This window comes from Gossypium hirsutum, chromosome D08, assembly GCF_007990345.1.
Source record: "Gossypium hirsutum isolate 1008001.06 chromosome D08, Gossypium_hirsutum_v2.1, whole genome shotgun sequence".
Classification (NCBI taxonomy): Eukaryota; Viridiplantae; Streptophyta; class Magnoliopsida; order Malvales; family Malvaceae; genus Gossypium; species Gossypium hirsutum.
In genome coordinates, this window is record NC_053444.1 from 25,719,614 (window position 1) to 25,741,678 (window position 22,065).

Sequence of the window (22,065 nt, forward strand, 5' to 3'; positions counted from 1 at the left end):
TTAATACATTCTACAAGTATGGTCACTTGTATTGACTAAACACCCTTTTGTTTCAAGTTCAAAACTTGGCTAATACACACATATATACACTAGTAAAGCATCCTCTCCCTTTCCATCAATTTAACCCATGCATTACTCATTAATATACAAAAATTATATTCGGCCTTAGCACACAACTTGCTAGCCGATTCTTCTCTATCTAGCAACCAATGCACATATGTGCTCACTCAAAAATGCTAAAAAGAAGATTCAAGAATCATCAATCCACCATCACATGCATCATTAACAAGCTTCATATTTAGCATGCAATGGCATTAACACAAAATCTACCTAGGCCGAATATCATCACCATGACATAGCAAAGATTTGAACCATGGGCTAATTAGAACTCAAGCTAGCAACTAAAAACATGCATGAATCTCATGGCACAACCTCAAACATACCTTGATCTAGATACAAGTATGGCCAAACCTCCTCTAATCCTCTTCCAAACCAAACATGAAGCAAGAACTCCTTCCTCCTTCCTTAGAATTTTCGGCCAAATGAAGATGAAAAAGGATGAACAAAATTTTCTCTTTTCTTTTCTTTAACTCACGGCAATGGGGGGGGAACAACCACACACTCTTTTTTTTTTGTTTTCATCATATTCCCTTTTATTATTTTATGCCCATGCTCCTTATTTTATTTTTTTCCACCCATGATGCACCAACACAACATGTCTATGACATGTCTTGCCCATCACACTTGGTCTACCATGCTTGTCATGGCCGGCCACTACTAATTAGGGGGAATTTGACATGCAAGTCCCCCCTTTTTATTTCATGCACTAATAGGTCCTTATGCTTCGACCAATCACATTTCAAAAATGTCGCACATAAGTCCTATTGACTAAATTCACATGCAATCGACTAAATCGAAGCTTGAAATTTTCACACATTCATAATTACATATTCTAGACAATAAATATCACATTCAAACATTTCGGTGACTCGGTTTAGCGGTCCCGAAACCACTTCCCGACTAGGGTCAATTTTGGGCTGTCACAACATCTAGGTCCACCATTAACTTAGAAAAGAACAAACTAATCATGAAAATCAATGGTGAGACTGAAACTTTCAAATGTGGTCGCCTATAGAATGAGGGATATAAGGAGAATTTAGGGAAGGCATGTTATGAGATATCAGTAAATTCCCTAATAACCTTAATCTAGGACAGGTATATTCTGTGATTGATGCAACTCAAAAAGTAGGTTCAAAGAGTGGGACAAGCGGAGCAATGTGAAGTGGCATGACGAATGCTAGACTAATACAGACATACAACCAATATATGAAGCATCCAAGTACAAACTAACTGAGCTGACGAATGAATTTGGCAGCCACACATTATAATAGATATTATATTAAACTTTTTGTAATTTATTGTTAAATTAATTTTTGATAAACTTAAAGAAGAGTAGGATTAGATGGTAGTTTAGGGTTAAATTATTTTATGTTCTTTATAAATAGGGTAAAAATGTATCCAAAGACCTTGAAATAAGGAAATTAGGCTAAAATAGGGTTGATGTCATGACATCACTAAAAAAAATTGTAGGGTTAACCCGACCCATTGCGCAACCCGCCGTCCAAACCCCTTATTTTACCAGGTTTTTAACCTAAAACAACACTTTTATTTAAATTAAAACACCTCTAAAATGAATCCTAAACCCTCTTAAACTCCAAACCCCTCTTAGAAACCTTTTAACCATAAAAGCCTTATTCCCACCTCATATTTCTTTACTCTTACTGCAATTTATTTCCTTTCTTTTTCCTTGATTTTCTTTTGGTGCATGTATAAAAGATCAACATAAATGAGGCATTTTCCATGAATTCATACAAGGAACGTCATGTTGGATCATCAGTTCACCCCGTGGCATAGCAGAAAAATTATTTCGGCGATCATCAACCACAAATCCATGTATGGGGAACAAATCGGGTTGAAGATATACCTTTTTCTATCGAGAATGGAGAATAACGTTGTTGGTTGGAATCCTTTATGCAATGTCAATCCTAGCCGCAAAAAAGTGTCTCGGCCTCTATGTAGTTCACCCAGTCAAACACAAATAGAAAAATTATTTTGAACTTTTCAAAGAGTATCCAAACTTTTGACTGCTAGAACTAGTTTTATTTTTCTTTACTCTTACATACATAATCCAGGATTGTATTCCTTTTATTAATATCATGTATATTAAAAACGAAATAATTCCCCTTTTACTTTTCAGGGAAAATCATGGAAGATATTGAAATTATATTCTTTCCAAAAGAATACTAACTTCCATAAATATTAACTTTGGAAAGAAGTTGCGAATCTGTATGCCAAATGAAACAATCTGTCTACCAAACGAAACTATCCACTAGGCTAAACTGTCCATCATAATTGTATGTAAGAGGGTATATACCCATTCTATTGGCGTGAAGTCTATTCGCTTTAACTATAGGATGTGACCCTATGGGTTCTTGTAGTGTTGGTAGTTATACAAGAACATTTCTAATGTTACAAGCAATGAGTGGCATCTAGTAATGCATCATTGCTACCCAAGTTACAAGAAGTCGTGATTTAACATAACCTTTCTGTGATAGAACTTTCATGTATTATATATCCTTTTATCCTTTTATATCTAGATTGGACACAAGTCACAATATAGTCACACTTGTATAGTCCAATATCATATTTCTTGATATTCTGAGTACACTACAATAAACAAATAAGTGTGATATCTCATATCAACTTATTTGAGTATGGTCATACATTTCTAGTATTTCTCCATCAAGTGGCCCAGGATATTACTCCTATTATGTAGAAGAGATAAATCCTATCTTGATTAACCATATCTCGCTACATGGATTGTGGTATATCCAACATTAATCTTTATAGTACAACCTATGATGGTAGACGTTTGACTGTATCAAAATATACGACTCACGATGTTGGACAATGATGATGTCAAGTCTGAGGATCATATACATAACTATCACTACGAGTAATTTTTGTGACTATTACATAATAATCCAAGAAACATATTCATAGCGGGTCAGTCCAGTATGTTGTTCTCTAACACATACTCATGTATTGATTTTGACATTCCCATGTGATGTGATTCCGGTCACATCATGTGACTCATCAAGAAAAACTCAAGTTTGGCCCAAGCATGAGGGGCCCAAAACTAAAATGAAATTCTTCAAATGAGTGCTTAGTTTATATTTCCATGTTTTGTTGTTTTAACGTGTTAGGTGTCAAGTTATTTGTTATTTAAATTATTCCATAGGTTTGAATGTGTTCATATGTTTTTATTTCTAAGTTGCTAAGTTAGTTTTCATGTGTTCGATAGTTTTCCTAACATTAGAGGGAGAGAAATAATAACTTGTAATGAGTTAGTGGGAGAGTAATTTGAACCAAAAATTCAACAATGATAACTCATTACAAGTTCCAAATGTGAAAATTCTTATAAAAGAAAATAATAAATCTAGATGGTCATATAGTGAAGGCAGGTGCTCCAAAAGAGACCCAAGACATAACTAATAAGTAAAACTCTAGAAGAGATTCAAATACCTGAAACTGAAGATTAAAATAGTGAAAATAAGAAATCTCGATAAATTATGTCAATTCGAGAAAATGTCGAACTGATAATAAAACTGGTCAACAATGGTTTTATATGCAATATTATTGTTGAAATAATGAAATAAAAGGAAAATATTGAATAAATCTATTGAGAAATATAGATATGAAATAGATTGTTCAAAATATAAAGATGCAACTCAAGTACAATTAAATTCGTGGAGTTTTTAGATCAATAGTCCAAATATCTAAATGTATAAAGCTAGTGAGGGTACAAATGAAGTGGTTTTGCAAAAGCGGAATAAAAATATGAAGTTTTTCACTAAGTCTTGGCATTGATTATAAAAAGATATAATATTATTTTTGGTGGATACAATAACCTTTAGATATATTATTAAATATTTAACTTGCGTTTAATGGTTGTTGTTACAACCTTTTATGAATCACTATATAGTAAAGTTTATATTAACATCCTTGAAGGATTTAGAATGCCAGAAACATATTGGAATTCTTGAGAAATTGTTCATTTATATTAATTGAAATAATTTGAACATATGTGGTAAATTTAACATAGTAAATAGTAGTTGAAGGAGGATTATAACATGATCAAAAATACTTATTCGTGTTTTGCTATGATTATTGTTGAAACTCCTGAAGAGATCAAAATATATTTCTCCCAAAATTTCCCTCACTCATGACTTTCAAAAGAATGGTGATATAAATGTTTAGCAAATACATTCAAATAGTCATTTGAAAAACTAGTATTCAAGATTAAATGCGTAGAATATGAGAAAGTATGTGATGTTTTTATGAGGGGGAGTAAATATGCGTTGTACTCTTTTTCCCTTAACCGAGGTTTTGTCCCATTGGGTTTTCCTGGTAAGGTTTTTAACGAGGCAGCATATTATGCGTATTATAGATATGTGTAGTTTTTTTCCTTCACTAGAAAATTTTTCCCATGGGGTTTTTATCTTAGTAAGGTTTTAACGAGACACATTATCTACCAATGGACATCCAAGGGGGAGTGTTATGAATATCTTATTAAGTGGATGCCCATTAAGATTAAGATAAGTTTTGATGTACTTTAAATTCTAATAGTGATTAGAAGTAGATCTCTACTTCATTTATACTTCTTATGCCTTTAAATAGAGACTTTGGAAAAGCATTGTAAAAGTTTTCTATTGATCAATAAAATATTCTCTCTCTTTGCTCTTTCATTCTCTTTGTTCTTTAATCTGTCTATTTGTTTTATAATAGTTTGTGTCTTCTCTTAATTTATTTAATATTTTATACCATTTATCCTAACAATTTATTTTTAACTCTAAATTTAATTTTTTTTAAAACCTAAATTATTATTACTTATATTACTATAATTAAGAAAAATATCATATTCAAAATTTCAGTATAACTTAAATAAAAATTAAGAGATTTAAAACTAAATTTTTAAAATCTCAAATTTATCAATTCAATCAATTATTTTTAATATATTTTTTATAAATATATTTATTATACTATTTTCACTGGTATGTATATATCATAATTTAATATATATTATATTAATATATAGGTATTATATTCAAATTTTTAGTATAAATTGTGTTGGCATAATAATTGGCATATCAATCATAATTTCCTTATTTTATAAAAAAATGAAATGAAAATTATCTTATTAGAGTTTTTAAAATTTTAAAATAGCTCCAAGTATATTTTTAAAAAATTAAAATATGTTTAGATAATAAATGTAAGTTAATTTTTAATAAAAAAATACCCTAGAATTTCCCTTAGTAAATAAAAAAATCTACTCTAAATAACATACTAATAAAATTACAAATTTTACTTGAATACTTGAGTTTCATCCACGAATTTTCTTTAGACATTTTAACCTCCGAAAGTCTCATTATTTACTAAACTGACACTCCTAATGTCGGTCTTCAATTTGGTCATTTTTTTCATAGTTGATGATTCCTTCCAAAGCTTTCTGCAACTGATGTTCAGCGATTGTGATTATTTATTTTTATTTTTTGTTTGCTCTGGATTTTACCGAATTATTTTGAGTTGGGTCTTTTTTTTCCCTCATGGGTACTGCTCCAACCCAGTGCCCTTCTGGAATCACTGCAAATTTCCACGCCAAATTTGATAACAGAACTGAGTTTTCATGCTCCAGTTTCCCCTTTACCCTTAATCTTTCGAAGCTTAACAGCCACCCCACATCAAAGGTATGCCATCAATTCTCTCTTTTCTTTTCTTTTTTTAATCATTATATTTGGCTTGTATATTCAATAGCATTTTGTTAATAGATTCTTGGTTTCCTGAAATTTTTCTCGAATTGTGTTATTACGAATAGAAAGTGTCGTGTTCAATGTTGATTTCTTGTTGGATATATGTGGTTTTTATGCCGTGTCTTTGTACCCTTACTAAACGTTAGCATTTTTTTGTTGCAACTGTTTATCTATTGTTGAACTGGAGTGATTTATTCCTGTGAAGGGAAAATGAGGGAATTGAAATTAGAATTTCATTTTTCTAAGGTTTTGGGTTGTCTTTGGAATGGTTAAATGGCCTTTTCCATTAGAGTACGGGATTTTATAATCTTGTTATTTTCAGTGAATGTCCCCAGAAAAGCTGATCAAACCAAGCTGTATTTTTATTTTTATATTTTTACTTTGTCTGGAAGACTCACTATGTAAATGTCCTGGAAATTTTAGCTTTAGCTAGTTCTGACCAAGAAAAAACTGGTTTTTCTTGATTGATGGTTTTTGATCGCTGCCATGAGTGTATGTGCATGTGGATCTGAATTTACTAAATAGCGAAAGCCATTAATTTGATTTTAATGTCTGATTTTTTGTGGTGCAGGGATTAGTAAATAAAATAGGCTCTTTGCCTGATATTGATGATTTGTTCTGGGAGAAAGTCCCTACACCTATACTTGATGTGGTTGAAAACCCCACCCACTTGAAAAGCTTGAGTATCAGGGTTTGTGTTATGAGCCTTCTAATGTTTATTATATTTAGTATGCATAAGCCTTAAGCATGCTAAATTAAAGATTGTCTCTGCAGGAACTGAAATTACTAGCAGATGAAATCCGTTTGGAATTGTCTTCTACAATGTCAAAACCTCAAAGATCCTTCAAGGCCAGTTTGGCAGCAGTTGAATTGACAGTCGCATTACACTATGTTTTTCATGCTCCGGTGGACAAGATACTCTGGGATGCCGGGGAACAGGTAATGTCGTACTTCATGCAGTTCTTAATATGCTTCTACATCTTTCTATCTTGATGGGCAAATGGTGAATAAATTGAAGGAAGCACAATATTGTGTATTGCTCCTCAATATTTTGATCTATGATCTGCAATTATTTGTTCTGCTAGTTTTTCCTTTTCTTGGCAGACATATGCACATAAAATTCTTACAGGAAGGCGGATCCTCATGCCTACGTTGAGACAAAAGAATGGTCTTTCTGGCTATACTTCTCGAACTGAGAGTGAATATGATCCTTTTGGGGCTGGGCATGGGTGTAACAGTATATCTGCTGGACTTGGTAGTATTTAGTTGCCTACTCTTTGTCTATATTTTTATAGCTTTCATTGGCAGATTATTCTTTATCTTCAGAATGAAACTGGGAAATTGAGATTCCTGCTTCATATTAGGTATGGCAGTAGCGCGGGATATTAAAGGCAAGCGGGAACGTGTAGTTACAGTAATTAACAATACCACAACTATGGCTGGTCAGGTCTATGAGGCCATGAGCAATGCTGGTTATTTGGATTCAAATCTGGTTGTGATCTTAAATGACAGCCGTCATTCTTTGCATCCAAAGATAGAAGAGGGTCCCAAGACATCCATCAATGCTCTATCCAGTACCCTTAGCAGGCTCCAATCAAGTAAATCTTTTCGTAAGTTTAGAGAAGCTGCTAAGGTAAATTCTTATCTAGGAGTCTTTCCTACCTACTTGAGTCTTGGATAAACATAAAAAAAAGGCCTATTTTTTGTTATTCCTTCTCATTTTATTTTATTCATTTGCTACTAGGACTGTACTTGAATATTCAAATGTGAATCATATTAGAAGCTGTCTCTGCAAATGCAAGAGGATTTTGAATGTTGCCTGCTGTAACTGCTCTTTGCTTATTTTGTTCCTACATTTTCATGAAGTCTGTGTGCACACATCCTATTTTATCACACTATCAATTAACAGGCCTTATAAATCCGTTGAGGATGATTGGAATTCAGGCATTCAGTGAACAGTGGACTTTGAGAGTTATTTTGATGTAGTCTGGAAATAAGGTGGTATTAAAATAAATGTTTGGATTATAGAAGGTAATTGGGGTCCTTAGGCTGCATATTGGCAACAAAAAGATCATGTGATAGTAGTAATTTCCCTGATAATTTGATGAAGTTCCACTGTCCAATTCCAAAAGAAATCTTAATGATAATTAAGCTGAAAAAGTACTTTATTTCCATTATCCATTGAATTAATAGATCTTTAACTTTCAGGATGTTACCAAAAGAATTGGTATGGGAATGCATGAACTAGCAGCCAAAGTTGATGAGTATGCACGTGGTATGATGGGTCCACTTGGATCAACTCTCTTTGAAGAGCTTGGGCTGTATTATATAGGTCCTGTTGATGGACACAAATTAGAAGATCTGATATGTGTTCTACAAGAAGTGGCATCTCTGGATTCAATGGGTCCAGTTTTGATTCATGTGATAACAGAGGAAAATCAATGTTCAGAAGATAAGCAGAAGAAAGTGACAGTGGAGAAGCAGCAAGAAGGTACGTCTCCTGTATACCCTTCAATGGTGTTTGTTCCCAAGGTTATTATCAATTCTTCTGCAATAACCCTTTTGAGCCACAACTTTAACAAGGTATGTAGCTAGTTTGATATGTAGAAGTTTGTTTTTAACGACACGTAATACATATATCATTTTCCACTCTTCTTTAATATGTATATTGCAGGCATAGTGAACCTCCTTTCCCTCTGGTTGGTTAAATTATCTATGTATTGTCATTTATCATACTCTAGTGCATTCTCAAGGATGCTACCTTCTGCTTTATAACAGAATCAAACTTTTGCCTTAACGCCCTAAGGAAAGCTGACTTGCTTACTGTACAGAACAGAATCTAAAAACAATATTTTGTGATTGTTTTTGCTTGGTAACCTTTCCTTATCCATTCTCCTCAAAGGACAGTGTATGAAAAGCCCTTTTGGTCTCTTGAACATTGCATGCTTACTGTTAACAACCTGTCCTCACTGCACTTTCTTTGTATTTTCTTACAGGTTTAAGTCTGAATGACATTTACTCTTTCTCGAATGATGACCATTGCCGAACTTATAGTGACTGCTTGGTGGAAGCTTTGGTTATGGAGGCAGAGAAAGAAAAAGATATTGTAGTAGTTCATGCTGGAATAGAAATGAATCCATCACTCAAGTTATTCCGAGAAAGATTTTCAGACAGATTTTTTGATGTGGGAATGGCAGAGCAACATGCAGTTACATTTTCTGCTGGTTTATCATGTGGAGGGTTGAAGCCATTTTGTATAATTCCTTCTGCCTTCCTGCAGAGGGCTTACGATCAGGTTCTTTTTCTCTCTCCGTCCCTCTGTGTGCACCAGGCACCTGCATGCATGAGTTTGAAAATTCGGTGTTCCTAAGTGTCATGCCATAAGGCCTTGTTCTACTGCATAGAAGTAGAAATGGATAAACTTTTCCACAATGGATGAAATTTTTTTATACTTCAGGTTGTCCATGATGTAGATCGGCAGAGGATTCCTGTGCGATTTGTCATTACGAGTGCAGGATTGGTAGGATCTGATGGTCCGTTGCAGTGTGGAGCATTTGATATAACTTTCATGTCATGTTTGCCAAACATGATTGTCATGGCAGCATCGGATGAGGATGAGCTGATAGACATGGTTGCCACTGCCACCAGGATTGATGATCGGCCAGTCTGCTTTCGGTACCCAAGGGGTGCCCTAGTCAGGACAGACTATCCTATACATGGTGGAAGTGCTCTTGAGGTTATCGTTTCATGTCCTTTGTTTCTAATTTATTGTTTCAGCTCTTTAAGTTTTATTAATTGGAAGAAAGCTGTATCATGTACTGCCAATAATAGTATTTAAAAGCTTTTAACTCTACATTTTCATCAGTAAATTCTGATGCCAAAACTTTTCGGGTGCTGATCCCTCTTATGAAATTTTGACGGTAAAGCAGATTGGAACAGGAAAAGTTCTTGTTGAGGGTAAAGATGTTGCTTTACTTGGGTATGGGGCAATGGTTCAAAACTGTCTCAAAGCTCAGGCCCTTCTTTCCAAGCTCGGCATCAATGTAACCGTTGCTGATGCAAGATTCTGCAAGCCTCTCGATATCAAGCTTCTCAGGTGGCTTTGTAGCAATCATGACATTCTGATAACCGTTGAGGAAGGTTCCGTTGGAGGATTTGGTTCTCATGTTGCGCAGTTCATTGCGCTTGACGGACAGCTCGATGGAAGACTCAAGGTAATATTATCATGTATCCTTGTAAGATTTTGCTTTGCAGACAAATAAAAAAATTATTTTGATGAAATACTAAAACGAAAGACAATGGGGGGAGAGGGAAGGGTGTTGATTGGGGAGGCCAGAAAATATTATGTCCGAGTATTACTTCCTATTCTGATGATTTGCCAAATGAATTTCCAGTGGCGACCAATTGTCTTGCCAGACAACTATATCGAGCATGCATCACCGAAAGAACAGCTTGCTCTTGCTGGGCTGACTGGACATCACATTGCTGCGACCACTTTGAGTCTCCTCGGACGTACCCGTGAAGCGTTACTTTTAATGTGCTAGAATGCTGTATAGTTTTCCTTACTGGATTGATGATGTACCTGAAGAGCGTGAGAAGGCTAAACAAAGAATGAACAGCGGAATAGAATATTGTAGCATTTTAATGATCCCTGTAATTTGTATAGATGTTGAAGTATGAATTGTGAAGTTGACAGAGTAGTGGTGCAGAACCAGAATTGAAGTGAATGAATTTTATAGAAAATTCTACCTTAAGTTCTTACCGTAAGGTTTTATCTACTTAGCAGGTTACATAAATCAATAAAGAAAATATTAATTTATTACATATTTATTATTATCTTGTAATACAGTGTATCATTAATTACATAAAATATTTATTCAGTTACATGATTTTTTTACAACTTGTATAATATTGTACAATAAAAGTAAAAATATTGTGCTATTATAAGAAAAACTCTATTGTAGTATTTATTACATTATGTAATATAGTTTAACACGATTTATGGTATATAATATTCCAGGGCAAAATACCACAAAAAGTCACTTTTTTTTTTAAATTTATCGAAATGGGTCCGGTATTTTATTATTTATCAGAATAGGTCATTTTCCCCTAAATCGCAGCCACGTCAACGAGCTTTGCTGATGTGGCAACAAAGCGTGTCCACGAAAGCGCGATTTGTGTGCACATCAGCAAAGCGCGCTGACGTGGCCGCGCTTTGTTGCCACGTAGCGCGCCCCTGGGGACGCGATTTGGTCCGCGCGTGAACAGTGCAACAGTCATTTTTTTTATCATTGCCCCCCCAAACGGTCAAAAAAAATCTATAAATACCCCCCACCCCTTATTTTTTTCACAAACTAATCCTCTCTCAAATTTCCTCTCAATTTCCTCTAAATTTTCTCTCAATTTGCTCTCAAATTCCTTCTAAATTTCTCTGAAATCCATATTTAATGTCAATTTGCTCTCAATTTCCTCTTAAATTTCTCTTAAATCCCCATTTTTAAATAAGTTTTAAATAATTTATTTTTTTAAAATTTTTTTATATCGTAAAAATTTGTACGATTTCAGCAATGGCCGGAGAATTGACTCGTCTTTATAAGCAGCACATATCCGTCGAACAAATGAAAATGGTAAGTGTTAAATTTAATTTTTAAATATTATTTAAGATTTTTTTATTTATGCATTTTTAGATAATTATTAATTTATTATTTGTTATAAAAGTCTGTAGATTGGATATTGGAATGCAATATCCGGAATTAGCATGCTCCTCCATCACCGTTGGTAGAGAACTACCTGCGGGAAGCGGGTTTTTGGCACGTGGCGACGGTAGGCCGGGGATGCAAGGTGGACCCGAAACTTATCAGTACGTTGATCGAGAGGTGGAGACCCGAGACGCACACATTCCATCTTCCATGTGGGGAGTGCACTATCACGTTGAAAGATGTCAGTCTGCAATTGGGATTGCCGGTGGACGGGTACCCAGTCACCGGGTCTTCCCAATCTAGCGATTGGGGAGCGGTGTGCTACGAGCTTTTGGGCGCTATTCCGGAGAAAATAGACGGAGGTAAGATCGAGATGGGCTGGTTACGAGACACATTCCCGGATCCGGATGATGATACAACCGAAGTAGAAAGAATCCGATATGCTCGGGCATCCATTCTTCAGATAATTGGAGGTTATTTGATGCCGGACTTGTCACGGAGCCGCGTACATCTAAGATGGCTGCTGAAACTCGTTGATTTTAGAGCAGCTGGTGAATTGAGTTAGGGGTCTGCCGTCTTGGCAACATTATATCGGGAGATGTGTGGGGCAACACGACCGACTAAAGCAAAAATCGGAGGTTTCCTGTCACTACTGCAGTCATGGGCACAGTTTCGCTTTCCATTTCTACGTCCTCAATGGACCACCCATATACATTCCCACTCATAACGAAGTAAATTTTATATTAGATTTTACAATTATTATGTAGATTTTTAAAAATAAAAGTATGCTAAAAATTTATTTAATTAGGTGGAACCATCCGGCAAGTCATGCTTGATTACCTACCTCTCTTGAAGATATACGGCTTCTATTAGACCAACAGTCAGAAGCACATGTAAGTATTAAATAAAATTGATATTTCCATCATTCGTTAGTCGATTGGTATTTAGTATTATGTATATAACTAATATTTCTATCATGTTCATATAGTTTCAATGGACACCATACGAGGATCCGGCAATTCGGGCAGTAATTCCGGATGAGTTCTTACAAAATCCAAACGCTTGGCACGCGAAAGTCGCGTTGATCAGCTATGCGACCGTGAAGATGCACCAGTTAGACAGAGTGTTACGACAATTTGGATGTAGACAACCGATTCCTGTGGCACCTGAGGTGTTTGATGATCACCACAAAATCGACCTACGGCAACTGCATACAGATTGGCCGAGATTCTGGTCCCACTACATCGAAATGTGTGAATATCGGTATGAGTATATACCTACTATGGAACCGATCATCATTCCGGAGTTAGCGTGCGTGCCGGAATACATGCCATGGTTTAGGATCCATAGCAAGCCATATTTACTGTCGGCAGAGGAGAGACAGCGGCAATTACGTGTCTAAAGGGAAAGATGCGGGCCTTTAAATCCAAGACGACAGGACGACGACGCTGGCCCCTCAACGAGGCCCAGACATTCACCCGGCCCATCATCAGAGGCCATTCAATCACCAGGCCCAACGAGAGCATCGACACAGTCACCCGACCCAGCAATTCAACCAATGATACCCATGGCACAGCCTTTTCAGATGATGCCAGGTGCGTTTCCTAGCCCTTTTATGTATCCTAACCCTTATATGTTTCCTTTTTCGAGTATTATTCAGAAACCGTTAATATTGTACCTGTAGCACATGTATGTAGACCTTTGTACTTTTTAATCTCCCACAACCCTGTCCTTTTCCTTAAGGAGGCGTAGATTTTCCATGAACATGTGCCATCTTGCATTGCACACTTCTTCTCAAACTTATCAGATTTGGATTTAATGATGTGGTAGTTAACGCTGTTTTCGATGCTATGTTGTTTCAAAGAACAATAAAACTATCCTTGTTGGTAAACTGATTACCAACTTCAAATTCATCCGAATCTAACCCCGAACTTGTACGATCACGCAACCGGTGTGGTAGATCTGGAAACTCTAACGCATCATCTGTAGACAGATCGACATTATGCATGTGGGCTGGAGGTGAGTATGCTCTGAATTGTGGATTTTCTTCTTCATCTGAACTCCTTTCAGCATCTTCAGGTTCTGTTGGAATAGGCTCCGGTTCAGAAAATAAGCCAACTTCTACACCATCGGGCCCGGGCTCTCGAGGTGGATCCACATCGAAGTTATTTTCTAACCCACAATCATCTGCAACGTACGAGGTCCCCTCAGCGGTTGACGCCGTAGGGAGTACAACATCCCTTCTTCTGGGCATTTCATAACGTCCCCAATTGGATGTAGATTGCCAAACATTAGAACTTGATGTCGTTCCCCAGTACGTATTTCCAGCATCAAACATTGAGCCACCGACGTACATGTCCCATCCACCGACAGAGTCTTTTGTAGGGGATGCGCATTCAACACTGCTACCAAACATGGGTTGTTCCGTGTTTTGTAACCCACTAACTGAGTGTTGGCCAGGGGTCGTGTATACATCTCGAGCACCGGTCACAAGTACATCATTTGGCGATGTAAATTGTACATATAACTCAATATAAGGTGTTCTACTAGCAAAATGAGTCTACACCATTGCCTCCAAGCTACGAGCACCTTTTATGTCGAACGAGTCATATGTCACCAGATTAACAGAAGAACAAAACCGATACGTAATAGACAGAACTTTCATTGGTGTCGTTCCAAAAATTTTATGCCTAATTCTTTTACGAAGTTCTGTCAAATCTATGTCCTGGTTAAAAACCAGCCACACTGTATTCTCAGACAAAAAAACAACACCATTCTCGGTGTGGCGAACCTCACTATCATAGTAAATAACAGTACTAATACGTTCACTCATATTTGAAACTCTAACCTTCTTAGCCTCTCTAAATTGTTTCTGCTGTGACTTATGCATTTTGAGAACATTTTCTGCCTCATTTATAGCCTCAGCTCAAACATGCTACTGTAGTAAAAGCGCGTTCAAGAGGGCGCGATTTCACAAATTCTTCTCAAATAGCATCCTGCTAGAAGCGTTTTTATACTATTTGCTAAAAAACGTCAACTCGAAATTATTTTTCCAGGACCTACTGTAGCAAAAGCACGTCCACGAGGGTGCGATTTCACAAATTCTTCTCAAATAGCATCCTTCTTGAAGCGTTTTTAAACTATTTGCTCAGAAACATCAACTCGAAATTATTTTTACCGGACCTACTATAGCAAAAGTGCGTCCACGAGGGCGCGATTTCACAAATTCTTTTCAAATAGCATCCTGCTTGAAGCGTTTTTTAAACTATTTGCTCAGAAACGTCAACTCGAAATTATTTCTTCTAGGACCTACTGTAGCAAAAGTGCGTCCACGAGGGCGCGATTTCACAAATTCTTCTCAAATAGCATCCTGCTAGAAGCATTTTTTAAACTATTTGCTCAAAAACGTTAACTCGAAATTATTTCTTCCAGGACCTACTGTAGCAAAAGTGCGTCCACTAGGGCGCGATTTCAAAAGTTCTTCTCATAAAGCATCCTGCCTGAAGCATCCTGCCTGAAGCATTTTTTATACTATTTGCTCAGAAACGTCAACTCGAAATTATTTTTCCAAGACCTACTGTAGCAAAAGCGCGTACAGGTGGGCGCGACTTCAGAAATCCTTCTGATAAAGCATCCTGCTTTGATTTTATCTTAAAAACCCATAAACACGAAACATAATCCAATTTTTAATAAATTATAATTAATTTAATTAGGAAACCCTAAACCCTAATCCCTTATTTATTTACTTTTTCTCTAAACCCCTAAAAATCCTAAAAACCTTAAACTCTAAACCCTAAAATCCAAAAACCTAACGTGGGAAAAATGGGGAAATTGCGTCCCCAGGGGCGCACTACGTGGCAACAAAGCGCAGCCACGTCAGCGCGCTTTGCTGACGTGCACACAAATCGCGCTTTTGTGGACATGCTTTGTTGCCATGTCAGCAAAGCGCGCTTACGCGGCCGCGATTTGCTAACACGTCCCCTGACTTCGCAGTGACGTGGATTTGATTTAGGAGAAAAGGGCCCATTCCGGTAAATAATAAAATACCGGGCCCATTTCGGCAAATTTTAAAAAAAGTGGCTTTTTTTGGTATTTTGCCCAATATTCCATTCCATAATTTCTTGAGATTTGCATAATATTTTGTACAATCAAATAATTTGGTTTTATAGTATTCCAAAAAAAAATGTTAATTATAGTATTTATTACATTTTTGTAATATACTATTTAACAGGATTTGCAACATTTACACAATTTTTTAGGTAATATTTAAGTAATAAGCTAATTGGTTCTCGTAAAATTGTGCTATTGCAGAAAAATTTATCCCATTATAATATTTATTACATATCTTGTAATATATTTTATGACAAGGTTTTTAATATATATTGCCTTACATAATTTCTTCCTACCTCAATAGTATTTTTAATAATAGATTAACTGATTCCGTAAGGCTTTGTGCTATTACAAAAAGAAATATATATTCATTACTGATGTGATCTCGGGTCCCTTAATTGGGCCCAAACCGAAGCTGCCATTTGGGCTTAAAACGTGGGCGCTAAGAAGCTCAAAAAGGCATTGTGGGTTTTTAAGGCCCAAAATTGATCACTTAAATAATTTGCTTTATTCCACAATTTTTTTATTTATGGTTTTATTCTTACAGCATTTTAATATGTTTTAAAATATTTTCATTATTATTACATGTTTAACATGTGTGTTTAAATGGTGTCTTTGTTATTTTAAACGTGTGTTAAGCATGTTTAGTGTATCTTAAAACTGTGTTAAATTCTGTCTAAATCTACTACAGCTTTATTGTTGCATTTTCTGTCACCTAATGCAAGTTTTAATTTGTCCTAGGATAATCCAATGGCTAGCCACCTAATTAAAGTTTTAAAAAGGGTTGTTCAAAATTGCCAAAGCATTGCGTTCACACTCAAAATGGAGTTTGCTTAACCCTTAAGCATGCATGAAACGAATTAATGGAGGTCTCTTTTGGCTATTCGGTTGAAGTGAAGGTTTTAATGCATTTTAATGAACATTCTAGAACTTCATTAATGGCTGGTTTGTGGCCGTTCGTTTTACCTGATGTTGCCTATAAATAGTTTTGTTTTGAACTATGTAAAGGTTAGACTTTTTTATTATTAAAATACATTTGAGTTAATCTCTTTGTTCTTCAAGAACTTACTGAACTTATCAAAAATTTGTTCTTATGACATTCACCAAAATTGATCTTATCACTTTGTTCACCATCCCAAAGTGTGGCGATCAACCTTGTACCTTTGTGATGTGAGCACATTTACACCAACAAAGCAAACTGATTCGGAGGTCTTACCATTAGGACCTATTACCCGTTCTAAGGCAGAGAAATTCAGGGAAGTCTTGTTCCTTACTTGTGCTACGATTCCAAATTCATTCGATCATGTTCATGCCTTAGAACATAGGCTTTATAACATGTTGCATGCTGATATGTGACATATCTCGGTTATATTACTAGTTCATGCGTTTAAGTATGTATATGTTATGCTAAGTACGTTTCTGCAATTGGGTTGATAGTATTTGTATTGTATCTAAGTTGTATCTAAATTGTAAGTGTGTTAAAGAATGAATTGCAAGCGTTCCAGCTTGTAATTGTGTTTTCCATTAAATTTACAAGACTTTGATGGAAGTTTGATATGTTTTGATATAGGTACAATAATGGACAGTAGCTCAAGGCCTCATTTCTAGCTCGGTTGAAGCTCAAATATGTGCGTGCAGCTCTTTTTAGCTCGAAATAGCTCTGAAAGTTTGTTTCCAGCTCATTTCAGCTCAGTACATTTCCAGCTAGCTCAATTTCAGCTCCACCAGCTCAACTTTAGTTGACAAGTCCAGAAGTAGCTAGAAGGTGTCCTACGTGTTGGGGAGTGTCCCATACACATGTGGCAGCCCAGGTGGCAGCCCAGCATGGAAATCACACACGTAACAGCCTTGACACATGTGTGTGCATGTGTGGCCGAAATCAGCCCTCTTCTCTACATATGATGCCAAAACTCAAAGGGATAAGAACAAGAGTTCAAATGTTTAAATTTCAAACGTTTTGGATAAGAACAAGAGTTCAAATGTTTGAATTTCAAACGTTTCACACATATTAAATGTGTGGCTGGTATTTGATGGCGCCAAGAGAGGATATAACTCCTTCATATTCAAATTTGAATTCTTTATTTACAGCCACAAGTTCAAATTCGACAACCCCTTTCTTGTACTTATAAATAGATGTTCAAACAATGTAATCTCGTTAGATGATTTTTATTAAACAAATACTTGTGAGAATTTTCTCTCAATTTCGGTTCTTCATTGAACTTTCTTCTGACATTTCGGACTTAGTTTGTCGTGTCAAAACTTCCTTGATACTTAGGGTTCCTAGATTGCTATCTAGAGGGTCCAAGTCCTTCGACGTGAAACATATTCGATTTGGGTTTGCATAGTCTATTGTGCAGGTTCTTTCAAGTTTTTCGTCTCCAATTTTATTTTTGTTTTATGTTGAATTTTGTTCCCTTTCTTTTGTTTTGTTTGTGTGTTGTTTATGCTGCAGAAAGGATGTTTGCTATAATCCTAGATCTGCAATCCTTCAAGGTTTTTTGTTTCGATAAGCAACGCCATATCAAGTAGTAATCAGAGCTTAGGTTGGATTTTAGCACGTTCTGCACAAAAAAAAACAAAATAAAAAAATATATATCTATCAAAGTTTAAAAAAAAAGTAAAAAAAATTCAAATATCAAAGTTTAAAAGAAAAAAGAGAAAAACTTCGAAAAAATATATAATAAAATCAGTTTTTGAAATTTTGTCCAAAGTACAAAAGAACAGTGTTGAATTGTGTGTGACATGTTGGAAGATGCTCAAATTACACCTTGAAATGCGTAAAAATCATCCGAAATAACTTTTCTTGTTTGATTCGGTGATAGGATCGTTGTAAGCATTTCTTTTGTATTAAGTTGTTGAGTTTTCCTTTCTTGTTGTCATCCTCGTTTCTTCATTTTTTTTCTTCTTCCAGTCATATATCTTTCTTTAACTATTTGTTTCTTTAACCTTTATTTTTTTTCTTTTCCCTTTCTCTTGTAAGTTTGACACGGTTAACAAGTCCAAAGGATCGGGTTAATTCCCTAAAGAACTGATTGCTAGTGATTGAGTGGAAAAAGGCATCGAGCGTTGTGAGAATAGAAGGGAGACAAAAAGAGCCATTCAAGCATTCTCTCAAGTGAAACACGAGTGCTGAGTGTATTTTGAGTGCACTGTTCTTTGGAGTGAAAACCGAGAGGTTTTGTGAGTGTGCTGTGAGGACTTGTATTATTATTTTTTACTTAACTTTTTATCAGTATTCTTTGTGTTGTTTTAAGTATGTCAGGATCGAAAGATCGTATTCGTGATGGAAATCAGCCACCAGATTTGCAAATGCAGGCTCTTAATGTGCCATAAAAACTGATGTCTTTTCTTATTCTTTGAACCAAATAACTCCTTCCATAAAATCACTTTAATTCAGCTGATTTGAATGTCTTTAATGGCTTAGAAAATGACTCTTGAGTTGTCCTTGGCTAGTTGAATAGACACCATCTCTTAACCAGCTCCTTAATGACATTCAAAGGCTTGATTAATTTCTCTTGAAAGCTTCAAAAACGGCTGGAAGTGGAAGAGTTGCTGCTGAATTTTAAAGGGCATAAAATGCTCTTTAAAAACTCCTTTAAGATTTTAAGCTCCCTTTATAACAGCCCCTTTAATTGTAACTCAAAAGAACTTGAACAACCACTTAATTAAATGTGTAACAGCCTTGAATTGTAACCACTATAAGCTAAAAAGTCACCTGCAATAAACACATTAAAATGAGTTTATTAAACAAATGAAAACACTTATTAATCATAACAAACATTAAACTTACTTAAATAAATGAACTAAAACATATATGCAATAATTATTCCAGCAACTAGTTTAATTATAGAAGCATAATTAAATGAACTTAACTCATGCATCAATAAATAATCCTAGGAACTAGATTAATTAAGAACAACACTTATTAAATAAAGTTCAACAAAAACACTTATTAATTAAAACTAAGATGAGTTGAATAAATGTCCAGCAACTCATTTATTAAACTAAGATGCTTAAATGCATGGTTTTGAAATGCAAATTTAACTAACATGAAAGTTACATAATTAAACTAACTTGACTTAATTTAATGATGCAAACTTAACTAACATGAAAGTTACATAATGCATGACTTTATTAAATGCAGAACACATATTAATGATGTGCAAACTATGACATAATTAAAAAACACAAACTAAAATAACTAAAAATTAATGAATCAAAGTCCTTATTTTCCAGTTGTCAAATTGACAAACTGAAATTAAAAACTTCATTTTGCACTTGGGCCCCTCGAGTTTGGGCCAATCTCGGTAGCATCGAGTTGTGTCGTAACATGATGTGACCGGGATCGCATCATCTCCCATTTGGATGTTAAGGGAGAGGCAGACTACCATCTTATTTTTTTTCTCTTTTTTTTTGAAATACCTGTAAAACAAATAGTCAACACTCAAAAGAAAAATTAGCAAACCTCGCCGTTAGTCACTCAAAAAGAAAAATCAAATTCTCAATGAGGTAGAATTCAGTCTTGTGAGTTCTTTAGTAGAGTCTATGTCAACCAATTAGAAAGTGTATGAACCGAAACTACCAAAGAGTCCTAATTTGCACTAAGATGCCAAAAACTGATGAGACACCAATTAATTGGTGAAATTCAAAAACCTAAAAAATTGCAGAGTAACTTGATAACTTCGTTTGAGGTGTTCCCAATCTCCAAAAATCATGAAATTAATCTGAAAAGTCCTTAAATATTGAATTTTTGATTTGGAAATTTTGGGCACCAAACTCAACCCGATGAATCTTTTTTTATATTCAATAATAGTGCCACAAATATGTATGTAAAATTTCAGATCAATCAGACAATGTTTACCCACTCAAATAAATTTTTTTCAAAAAATTTTTCTAGGTAAAACTGCTGTTTATAGTTTAAAAAATAGAGATCAGTTTAGAAATCAACCAAGAACACCCAAAACACCCAAAATCTAATACCAAATGATAGGGGGTTGCTCGCGGACCAAGATCGAGTTGTCAAGGCACGGGAAAACTTCTAAGAAAACTCTAAACAATCAGATCTGAAACTGAACAGAGAATTAAAGTTAAAACCAATCAGATCTGGAAATTTAAAACCCTAAAATCAGCAAGAGTAAATCAAAAACCAAAATAGTTAGTTTCAAGGAGAATCGGAAATCAAGATCACGGGAATAAACTCCCAAGAGGTTCCTAAACCAGCCGAATCTGTCAATTACAATAAAACAAAGAGTTAATTCGACGAAAGGAATAATTGAACAAAGTAATTTGTGCGGCAAGAAAAAATGGGAAATCTGGAATTTGATGGAACTTTTGGCAATCAAGAAAAGCTATGAGCCCTTCAAACCGAATCTGAAAAGTTATTAAGATCCCAAACAGCAATCTAATTCAAATTCCAGCAACCGATTTAACCAGAATGACAAGGAAAGATTCGGCAAGAACAATTGGGAAAAAGATGGATTGGATCGATCTTGGCTGCCAAGAAGAGTGCTGGTCGATTTCTTTAAGGTTGAAGTTGGCTGGAAACACAATAAAAGAATTGAAATAAGTTAGATAAAGAAAATGGCACAAGCAGAATTTAAAAGAAAGAATGACAGCAAGAAATAAAGATAAAGTCCTAAGAAGCCTTAAAATCCCCAAAGATTTCACAACTCCCTTCAAACGACTTTAATCTCTCCTCCAATGAAGATAAATGGCAAGAAGAAGGCTGAAGATGGCTCCCACAATCAAAAAGATTGTTAAAACAACTTCTAAAGAAAACTCAAGAGAAAATTCTTGGAGAACTCAAGAGAATTTTCACTCAAAGCAAATCTAAAATTTTCAATGTAATTCTAATGTGTGTAACAAGGGTGGCCGGCCATGCCTATAAATAGGCCTTATAACTATTTCCTAATCTCATTAGGAAAACTTAGAAAAAAAACCTAATTAATAAATTTAAGAGGGAAATTCGACCAAGGCATTCTAATAGGCTACTTGGGCTAAATTTTTACATATAATACTCCTAAAGTCTAAAAATTAAATTAAACAATTAAAATTTTTACAAATTGGGCCACTTTAACAATTTGGCCTGATTTTAAACTAAGTATGGTTTGACTTCTTGGTTGGGCTTGGAATCCTCTTATTGGGCCTTGCCTTCAAGAACTTGGGCTTGTAGTCCATCTCCTACCAAAATTTGCTCGTTGATGCTCGTAACAGAGATCCAATGTGCTTTGGCTGTAAGATTCAGTTTCTTGGACCAAGATTTCAAAGATTTGAAATATTGATTTTCTTGATTCTTGAAATCGCTCCAAACAGAAAAATTGGGCCAAGATTCGGTTTCTTGATTTTCTTGAAAACAAGAAAGTGAATCTTGATTTTCTCTTTCTTTC

The 22,065-nt window shown here is 35.3% G+C and overlaps 1 protein-coding gene across 2 annotated transcripts; it reads left to right on the forward strand.

Moving 5' to 3' along the window:
- Positions 1 to 5,502: 5,502 nt before the first annotated feature.
- On the forward strand, positions 5,503 to 10,631 carry LOC107942694 (probable 1-deoxy-D-xylulose-5-phosphate synthase, chloroplastic). 2 transcript variants are annotated; one of them, XM_016876403.2, is made up of 10 exons: positions 5,503 to 5,807; positions 6,442 to 6,561; positions 6,645 to 6,809; positions 6,975 to 7,125; positions 7,235 to 7,503; positions 8,079 to 8,361; positions 8,867 to 9,165; positions 9,328 to 9,606; positions 9,800 to 10,084; positions 10,265 to 10,631. In XM_016876403.2, the coding sequence occupies exons 1-10, from the start codon at positions 5,667 to 5,669 to the stop codon at positions 10,412 to 10,414; spliced, it is 2,142 nt and encodes a 713-aa protein (XP_016731892.1). In that variant the 5' UTR covers positions 5,503 to 5,666; the 3' UTR covers positions 10,415 to 10,631. The 2 variants fall into 2 exon arrangements, with proteins under 2 accessions (XP_016731892.1, XP_016731893.1); XM_016876404.2 differs by lacking the exons at positions 5,503 to 5,807; positions 6,442 to 6,561 and having other exon boundaries at positions 6,956 to 7,125.
- Positions 10,632 to 22,065: the final 11,434 nt, after the last annotated feature.